Consider the following 11,024-nt stretch of genomic DNA (forward strand, 5'->3'; position numbering starts at 1 on the left):
CAAAGTCAGGGGTTTCTTGTGCAGTTTGTAAGGAAGTATTGTTTCTAGAACTACGGTTGTACAAGGAGGTGATTTTAAGCAAATTAAAATTACCAAAACATATTACAGGCTCTATAATTTTCCGATATATGAATATGAAATAGTATTATTAAGCAATTCAAAATTATTTCGCAAGGTGATAATTTTTGGGCGCCATTTTTTACTGATGCTATAGATTCTGGACGGATCAGGTTACCTCAGAAATTACTTCAGCAGTGTTTTTTCCGGTGTAGGATCTCCATTAATATTCCAATCTCAAATCATAATCCAGTTTTGGATCCAACTTAAATTTTTTTTAGGTCTACTATAAAATCACTAATTTCGATATTTCCCATCACTGGAAAATTCCAATTTAGAACTATTTTCCTTTAAGGTTATTTCACCAACAAAATATGGATTATAAATAGTGTTAATAGTTTAATGTAACTAAATGAAATCATTATACAGAGGATAAACATTTAAAGTAATCAATTATTTTGCAGAAATATTCAATTGAACCTTAAAATATTAACAAAATCTGATAGAGATTGTAAGGAATGGCAGTAGTACTAATGTAGGCGTATGAATGCTAATAAGAAACGTAGGAACGGGGAGAGGAAAGAGAGCAGCTTGTTCCGAGGTGTTTAAACTTTATATTTTAATGTTTTACTTAAAATAAGTTATTTTTTATTAATTGTCCCTAAAAAAATAATTGAAAAATCGACCAAGTTAATTCAATTTTATATTCAACCCTTACTTTTTAAATGAACGGTTTTACAAATAATGCAAATACATTAACGTGGAAAATCCCAATTAACGTAATTCAACGTAAATTTGCCTCCAAGATACGTGCCCAATCTTTACCCATGAGCGTCATTTTGGTTTAGAAGGAGAGAAGAGTTATGGCAGCTCCCTGCTCCCACCAAGGTTAGAATAAGTTGATTACTTTCAGATAACTTCCCTCCCCAATATGTCTGAAATGGCCAGGAAGGGAATAAAAAAAAGATGGAAAGCCGTTGAACACAATAAAAGCAGTTAGTGACTGTATAACCAAAGATGGACGTTCAGATTCATGTTGTAGACTAATATTAGTGGATCACCGAAAAAATTTTAAAATTTGATCATTCAAAACTTGAAGAGAGGCTAATGAGAAATTAGCAGGGTTGGTAATTCGTATCGTGTGTTTCACTGTATTATAGCTGGCAAATTTCAAAATAATGTCAAACAAGCTTTCTGTAAATTACGAATAGGGGAGTCATTGCACACGATTCTTACTGTACGGTACCCCATTTACAAGTAAGGGAAGCCAGACTGATAATGAAATGTCTTAGTTATTCAAGTCTGGTATTTTGAATGATGTGTCATTTCGACTAACCCCTTTTTTTTTTATGGCCAGGGATCTTTTTTTGCACCACGGAGGGGAGTATCTACAGAGTACCACCCTATTCTAACCATTGTGAGGGGCTCAAGCTTTCGTTTCGTGTTACCGCCACAGAAATAAAAGGAGAACCCACAGGCTGGATATGAACCAGAACCACTGCAGTCACGATCCAATCAAATTTGGCACTTTAACTCTCTAGCCTATGAATGTCCCTCATTCTGGCTACTATGGTTTTTCATGTAGGGATCCCTTTAGAAATATTGTGGAAGCAGAAACTATCTTGTAATCTTGTAACATCTCTTCTTCCTTCTGAGCAGGCGATTAGGTCTCTCTATGATAGTACTTTCTGTTTTTTTCTATTTTCTCTTCTCATCTCTTACCCTTATTCCTTGTTTAATGCTTCCCTTGTTTAGTGTTCTTTACACATGTTATTAGCTTTTCTTCAGCACCTCTTAAAAATAAAGTTTTACAACTTACGCCATTTTTACTTCAGATATCACTTCTATATTTTGTTAGTCTCACCCGAATATTTTAATTCTTCTCACAATGTCATGTACATTGTTTCCTCCCACATATTTTTCATTTTCTCATTATTTATATAAACAACTTTTTTGGTTTTTCATATATATTATAATTATTTCCTTTTTTTTCTTTTAATAATATTTTTAATGATTACCTTTTGTATATATTCCTACATTATAAATTACCTTCTTATATTTTTATTTTTAATCTTTTTAATTTTCTTGTTGTACTGTTTTTATTGTTATCTAGTTTTATTTGTTAGACCTAAAGAAGCCTACAATGGAAGCCAGACCAGTATAAACACATCATTAGTAATTTCTATTTATTTATTTATATTCTACTCATTTGGAGAGTAAGAATACTTCTGAAATATCAGATCATTACCTATCAACTGCTTCTTTTGATTTGAGCTGTGCAATTTTTTTGTTCTTAACACAACAAAATTTCCACTACATTTAGATCTAGAATAAATATACATTGCTGTTATTTTATTCTCTTACTGCTTCCTTTCTATCCTTACAAGATACAAATTTCCAAGGAACTTTTACTTTTACACTTTACTATAAGGTGATCAACCCCACTTCTTCAGCATTACTTTCATCATAATTTACCATTTCTTCTTGCAGATATCTGATTGGAGGTTCCCTTACAAGAGATCCCACCACCCTGTTTGTCTTCATGGCGCTCGGGAACAGCGGACGGTGGTACTCCAACACTGCGAAGAGGGCGCAGAACCAGGAACAGAGATCCACCAGTACCTACAAGCCGTCAGCTGCCATTGCCACGTCTGCAGATCCTCAGAGGCTAGCTGTCAGGGCCTCAGGTACAGGCCTCGCCAGTAGTACCTCATCGCCACGCTACCTTAGGATACCACACGGCGTTTCAATATGTTAACATTAAAACCATACATTTTATTGCTTTTGCTGAGAAGAGCTCTATTGATCATGTTTCATTTAATAACATTATATACATAGAATCAACTGAATTTAATGACAAATACAGAATGGAAAGAAGACTGTTGAGGTTTATGATGTTTTTAAACATAACCGGGAATAGTCTTCTTATGTTCTCATTAATACTTTAGGATTTCTGTTCGTTAGGAAGTTGTATAAATTGGAAAATTTGAATCGAAATCTACAGTAAAGTGGTTATCTTATTAATGTTTTTGATATGACTGAAATAATTTATACTTAAATAATTAATCCGTTCAATTATATTTTATTTTCCAAATTAATTTTTTCATTTATTTATTTTCAAATTGTATGGGGCTCCTTTACAATGCATGATTTCAAACATAGGAAGATTTCATGTGAGATACTTGAAAATCTTTAGGGAATAGATAGATTGATACTGCAGGATTAAAATTAAATATGTTAGTAGTATTTTAGTCAAAATTAATTAAAGGTACATTAACAGTTCTAAACAATGATAAAAATATATCATAAAAAATTATAATTGATTAATTTCAAAGTATGAAAGAATTATTTACTTTCTAGATATAGAATTGATTAATGAAATATTTCTTCTTTAATTCTAATTATTCATTGAGAAATTTAACTGTAAAATCTTCTATAAAAAGTTCATTACTACAGAGTGTTTAATCGATTAAAAAAATATATATAAATTCAAACAAAATTATTTATTAATAAATAATAAATTCATGACAAAGGGAAATAATTAAATGAATATTTATCAGTCAGTACATTGGATTCATTCAGCATAAAAAATAGGAATGACACATATTCTTGCATGCCTTCCTCTTAAAATGCTTTACGCATGAGGATGAGTAAATATGACTATCAACACCGAACACTATCAATTCTCATATAAACTGATGGAAAAGAATAATATTATAATTAGTAAACAAAGTAAACGATGAAAGTTTTAAACTAAAATCATTTAAACTTAACTTTTCAATGTTTTACACAACTAAACAAAAACAAACATAACTTTTTAAGATAGACTATTTATTTATGTTTCTTTGAAATATCAAAGGCTACATTTCAAGAGTACAAGAGTAAATCGTACGAAAAATTTCGAAATCAACTCTCAGAGAGAGAGAACCAATCATTACTATTACACTATCCACTTGAGAGTACAGCTCCGGAGAGTAGAAATCTCTAAAATGGCCATTAGAATATTTGTACAATCCAAATAAAATGTTAGATTAGGATTGATCTCCTAATAGAATAATTGTGAAGGTTTATTTATTATTTAAGTACTGAATGTTCAAGTATTTTGTCTTACATGATATGGTTTCATTAAAAAATAAATTATAAGAGTCATTGTAATTTGATTTTCCACATTTTTACAATACAAAAGTATTTTAAGTATATAAAAATGATTTTTAGCCTATGTTTCAGCATGTAATTTTTTCTATTATATAGCTGTTTCTTAATTAATGTACCATTCTCAAATTAGTTAATTTTTATCTTAATAGAATGCCCACACAATATCTTCAAAATTAATCTAAATCAATCATAATTTAGCTGAATCAGTGCTGCAAAATAGCGATAAAATTATTCTTAGATAACATCCAATATTACAGAAATCTATAATTAACAGAAGAAAAAGATAATATCTTTCTCGATATTTTTTTTAATTAAAAATATTATATGATTATGAGAGAAAATATTTTTTCCAAAATAATTGAAGAGTTTAAAAAAAAAATTATTACAGGAAAGGAATCTCTTTATATTATCTGGACATCGTTTAAATATAAGATTTGAAATGTTCTTTAAAAAAATTAATAAAAAAATAAATAAATACATATAAGTATGTAATAGCTTACCTTATAAGGAGTTTTGAAAACATTTTAAAAGAATCATTGCAGGTGAAAAATATTCTTCTGTCTTGAAAACCTATTCAGAATCAACGTTAACCTGTAATTTTTAGATTAAAAAATTAATCCTTTTTTCTTAAATTACTAAAATAACATTAAATCATAAAAGTTAAGAAAGAAAAAACATGAAATATGTAACTATTGTATTTATAGTCATAATATTGAATGATTGGATTCAATCCAACTTAATAAGCTTATTTCATTTTATGACAATGAAGTAGATCCATTTCGGTTATATGTTAATAGTATGAATTCGGAGAAATTATTCCAGTTTGAGTAATAATTTTAGACTATTTTTAGCTTAAAATTTTTTCAAGTGTAAAAATACACATATATATTAATTGTTTTACCACAAAAATAAAATCTGATAATATAATTTTTTTTAAAAATAGTTATAGTTATTTTTTTATATTTACAAGAAAATTTTCAGGGGTCCTCTGATAAGGGAAGGAATGGATCTGATGATGGTGGCAAGGCTTAATGCATGGGGCAGTTTAGAAGACTGATGCTGCATGTTAACACCCATAGGCACCTTACCACATTGTTGTAGTTCCGAGGCATGTTATATCAACCCATCCTAAGAGCGATGCCTGTCCGCAACCTTGTGTCCTTGATAGTGTTTGTCTATTACCATGTCTTAAATTATGTCACCTAATTATTAGATACTTTTTTTCCTTTTTCTTTTATATATATATTTGGTATTACTAGAAATATACTCCTCATTATCTATATCTATCTAGTTTATTTATGAATAGTATTAAGCTTATTTAGATAAATTAAATAATTTTCAGTGCACTGTAGTTTTAATTATGTATATTTGAGTTTAAAAGACTGATCTCTAAACATGTTATTTTGGTCATTTTTCCCCCCTTAGAAACAGTAAGAAAACCTGGTAGATGGTGGGTTTGTGCAGTGAAAGGTCAGGAGATTCATCAATTGATTTCCTCAGTACATGATTAAATATGTAAACACAAACATATGAAAGAATGTAATTATGACAATTATTATATTAAATTCAACTAAACAAACTTCAAAAGAATATATCAAATACCAACAAACCATAATTATTAAAAAATATTAATATCTACTACATTGATAAGCTACAACCCTCAATTTTAAGTTCCTAAGATATTTTTATAGGCGTTAGTTTGAGTAAGATTAAAATATCCAAATCAAAAGGAACAACAATGAACTTAGATTTAATATTTATCTTAAAGAAACATACAGACTAAATATTGTTTTCTGAACGTATGAATAATATAATTTCTAGTTATTTTAAATAAATTAATTTTATTGAAAAAGGAAAATGATAATAATCCCAAGATCTTTTCAAATTTCAACTTTTCAAAACAAACCCACCATTGAAACCCACTTATTGCTTTTTCAATTTCATTATACGCCTTTGCATGCAGTAGCTTCTAAGGTGTTTAGTTCAGAGTTTTTTCCTAGGATAAAGTCTGGAATAAGTTTATAAAGTCTGATTTTCATGTAAATGGACTAACATATGCTAGCGAGATAAGAAAACTCCATAATATAATAGAAAATTCTTTGAAGATTGCTGTTACGAAGGAGTTCCCATTGTTTTTCAAGAATATAGAACATAGAACATCACCTTTTTTATATTCATACTATGTGTTGATTTAATCCATTTGTTCATATGGTTTTTTATTGCTTTTACAGTATCATTTAATGATGATTTTACTGTATTTTGGTGGCCTAACCATAAGTACTAATATTTTCATTACATTATTTATCACATCTTATGTATTACTGCCACAACGAAGAAAGAAAAAATTGAGGTGTTTGTAAATGTTTATTGTAAAGCACAGTATGTTATAAATTGTAAATTATTGAATATATTGAAATAAAAAGTTTATTTGAGTTATGCAGAATGTAATTTTATACAACCTTTCTAAAAAGTATGATGGTTTGAGGTGTAATCTAGATCATAAGGATGTTTGAATTAGTCAAAAAATAAAAACAAAATATCTTTTTGTTTTCCCAAAAAAGTTTGTTAGAAAACTAAATTACCTTTCAAAATAACTCAGATTGTAATAAAAGTCATTTTAAAATATTAATAGTTAACCATGAACTCAACTAACAGAAACCTGTGACAAAAAAGAAAGATATTTTGCATGGTTTTGATACTTTTGGAGAATAACAACGATGTACTATCTTCAATAGCAAATGAAAAAAAACATTTTCAAATTATTCTGGTGTTTCAAATAAAATAACTCTTTACATTGAATGGACAGAGTTCAAATGTTATTAATTTTCATTTTATCAAAATAGTATCTCATAAGTACATCATAAATATGCAAACTGATACAAAGAGTTTATATACGATTACTATAGATTATAACATTATAGATAATAATTACATTTCAAAGTTTTCTTGAAATTTGGAATAAAAATGCACAGTTCAAATACAAACCTTTTTAGAACTCAGTAAGGTCTTGGAAACAGTGTTGCCACCCTGCACTCTCATTTTTCCAAATGTTTTATGAAAATCTCCACTTCTTAATAAGCATAGATTTTCGAGAAAGAAACTCTTAAAGATAATCATCATGGTTTGTTTTAATTTTTATCACGGAATTAATCTTTATATAATTTTTTTTTAATTGAAAACGAAAATCATAAATATTTAGTCATTGGGAGTACCCAAACCAAGGAAATCTACCAATTTATTTCCAATGCATAAGGAATTTGATTAGAGCGAAGAGAATACCTTTGAAAATCTGACAAATTTCCATCAGAGGACGGACTTACAATACACTTTATAAGGAAGAGGTTGCAAAATTTAATATAACGACAACCTTTCGATTGGCTATAGAAACTTATAGACACATACCAAAAAGTTTAGTAGACTTCTTGAAGTATCTTTGGCTCTACAAAAAGGTTATGATTCTCGTGCCGTTATTGAAGGATGAAAACCCATACTCTCCCTGAATATTTTTCATCTGCTATTATACCAGACACCAGAAAATTGAACTCCATAACAATGCATTTAACTCTATGGATGTTTCCATAGCGATACTTCCTTCTTCTTACTTCTGCAAAAGATCATGGGAAAACGAATCTCAGGTCAGCTTGGTTCTGTTTTTGGTGGTTTTTGTAGTGGAAAGAAGATAATTTGTTTCGAAGCTTCAGGGTAACATCTCATTATGCTAGCAATTGTTTCATGAGTATTGTTTGGGACTTTATTATCCCTCGTAAGACGGCGAATGGTCTTAGCTTTATCTTTGGGGATACATACATATAGATGATGCCTATTGCCTCTAATGGTATTTTGTCTAAGTTTATATTTTTATTGATGAACAACAGTGATCCACGAATTTAGTAGCCTGCTCCTCTGGTGTTCAGGAGGTGTAATATTGTCGTTATTTACAAATAACTAAAGAGAAATGGATTCCTGGTTAGCTTGAGGCACAATACTTTTTATTGAAAAGTAAGAAGCTGTGACCCAAACCACTCTGTTTTGTGATATTGCCATCTGCTCATGAAAAGTTTGCTTCTTTGTAGTTATTGAGTTATACATGATTCCAGATTGAACTGGAAATTCATTTGTCTTACCTTCTACTTATCATCAATTATTTAATAAATTCTTGGCCAGGACTGTTTTCTCAGATATTTAAGATCTGAGTGAATGAAGAATCTATCACAGCTCATCTATTTTAGAATAGTTTTGAGTGCATAAGAAGGTTGCTAAGATGGGTTTTATTACTCCCTTCTGTACTAAAGTATATTTAAGTAATTGAAACATTATGGAAAGCAAAATGTGAAAACTTCCATATAGACTTATTCTATTAGTATTAAAATATAAGGGAAAAGAAAATAATTCAGTTTTAAATTCTTCAACTGATCCAGCAAATTTGTCTATTCTCTTGATGTTGGAAAACATTGTAAGGTTCCAAGGTTTATTAAATGTTTAAATTATAACAATTTAGTTCCTACAGACGAACCAATTCTCTTTGAATTTGTATGCTGACAAAGCCATTTAATGGTGATAGTGAATTAAATATTATCAACAATGATTATGCTTGCCTAACCATGAGGTTTGATACAGATGCCATCAAAAGTACTGACAGTCAAACCTTCCTCCTCTGAATCTTGTTGAAATCAATGAGACATGTTCAGACTATAGATTATCCTTCATGCTACACCTCAACTGTGTACCTTAATTATATAATATCAATATTAATATTAAAATAATACATAAATATTAATTTCTTATACTTTATTAAAAATTTCAATTTATAATTGTTGTTGTTGTCTGGGGGCTTAAGGGTGTAAAACCCTGAGGTCATCAACGCCCAATTCAATTTATAATTATGTGTTCCTTAAAATTTTATTTTTTCAGACTGAGTTAAATATACACTTCTGATTCCATTTATTAATAAGGGATTTGGTTTCTTTTTAGGTGTACTGTATAATAAACAATTAGGCTTTATAAATGGAAATTAAAGACAAAAAAAAAAATGAACTTAAAAATAAAGTTACAGTTTCATCAGTATTTAGTATCAGAGACACTGAAGGATCAACTGAAAAATTTTCAAGTATTTAACAAATTATTTATAAGTGTGATGACATTGCCTAACCACCCTAACCTAATGTCCAACTTGTATCCTCTCCTATTCCTGAGAATCTTCAGAGGCAATTGAAAAGAAAATGTTCTCAAGAGCTTCTAATATAGAAATGTTATTGGAGTGCTACCAAGTTTCTCCACTAGAATATCATGCCATTGTTATAAAACACACATTCACTTTAATTAATTCTTATTTAATATAGTTGTAACTTTAAATAAATTAAAAAAAAAGTGTGATGACACACAAAAATTACTTGTAAAAACCTTTAAAAAAAAAAAATGCTTTGAAATCATAAAGAAATATTGTTAGTTAAATTAAATGAGCTTTTTGCTTAAAATTAATGTAGTAGTTAATTTTTCATGAAATGTTATTATTTTATTTTTCTCATGTCCTCAATACATTATATTACATACAAAAAGAATCACTAGCCAACATAAAAATGGGTACAAACTCATGAAATTAACTAGATCAATTAGGTTCATATTTTTTTATTGTGTTCTATATCATTTTTGAAATGGAACGAGCTTATTTTGAAACTTTTACGAATCGAGAACTGTTTTTTGCATTTTCAAAATTAAAGAATGCCTGAGCAATGCCAAAGTGCTGTATTAAAAAAAATTGGAGAAAATTGTATTCAAACCACTGTTGAATATGTAAAGTAGCTGCTAATTTCCAATATTGAAATACATCAATTGATCAATTTGTATTTTTAATCAGTGAAGACACATATTCAATTAGATCTTTTTGGTATTGTAAAAATGATAGAAAATCCAAGATAACAAAATTTACAGTTACCCTACGTTGGCTTTGCAGCAATATGCTCATAAGTATATTTGTAATTATACATATGAGAAGAATTCTAACAAATGTTTATAAATCCATTTATTCAAAATTTAAATATTCCCCTGTCAAATAGCTACTAAAAAATAATATTGTAAATAAAAATTTAACTTATATATGTGAGATGCTTACATAATAATTTTTTAATAATAACTTTCTAGAAACAGAATTATTGACATTTCGTATAATACTTCTGAGATAACAAGAAAAGATAAATTAAAAATGACAAAAAAAGTGTGATACAGCATCAGAGTTTTTTCTTTCTCTCCAGTTTAACTCAATAAAATTGAACATAATTTTCATTAAAAATTGAATTAGTAGCAACTGCATCTAGTATTCTAAATGTTGGAGAGTAACTCAAATATTCCTGTTAATATTTCATGAGCTCCATGGATAAGGTAAAATTGAGAAATTTTTCTGACACCCAGCACTTAGGAACAGAAGACTTGCGAAGTTGACAGCTCATGGTGACCTCCCAATATTATATAATAAAGTCCCTATATCCTACATCAAAGCACATAGAGGAAGGATACAGTTGTCAAATGGAACTATGCCAGAACCACTTCATCAAAATAACCAAGCCTTCGCAGGCTATCACAATAATCAAGCCTTGATCCTGTTATAATATGCCTTAACTGTAAAAGTATACTGAGTACTGACAACAATTTAACCTAAATTCTTTCTGAACATGAGCAAACTATACAATATTTAAAACACTTGAAAATACCACATGACGGACAGATACACAATTTCCAACTCTTAATATTTTACTGCAGACAATTTGAGAGCATTTGGATAAGACTAATACAAAAATTTTTTCTCAACCAAGGGAAGT

At 28.9% G+C, this 11,024-nt stretch overlaps 1 protein-coding gene across 1 annotated transcript in view; it reads left to right on the plus strand.

The window, feature by feature from the left end:
- The window catches only part of Gpb5 (Glycoprotein hormone beta 5), a gene marked incomplete at its 5' end in the record, with an annotated part of 43,556 nt that extends 40,237 nt beyond the window's left edge, over window positions 1-3,319 (plus strand). The window contains 1 exon segment of the mRNA XM_067047297.1: window positions 2,548-3,319. Coding sequence (XP_066903398.1) covers window positions 2,548-2,763 — 216 coding nt within the window.
- Window positions 3,320-11,024: the final 7,705 nt, after the last annotated feature.

This window comes from Halyomorpha halys, unplaced genomic scaffold, assembly GCF_000696795.3.
Source record: "Halyomorpha halys isolate HHAL.00 unplaced genomic scaffold, Hhal_1.1 Scaffold781.1, whole genome shotgun sequence".
Lineage (NCBI taxonomy): Eukaryota > Metazoa > Arthropoda > Insecta > Hemiptera > Pentatomidae > Halyomorpha > Halyomorpha halys.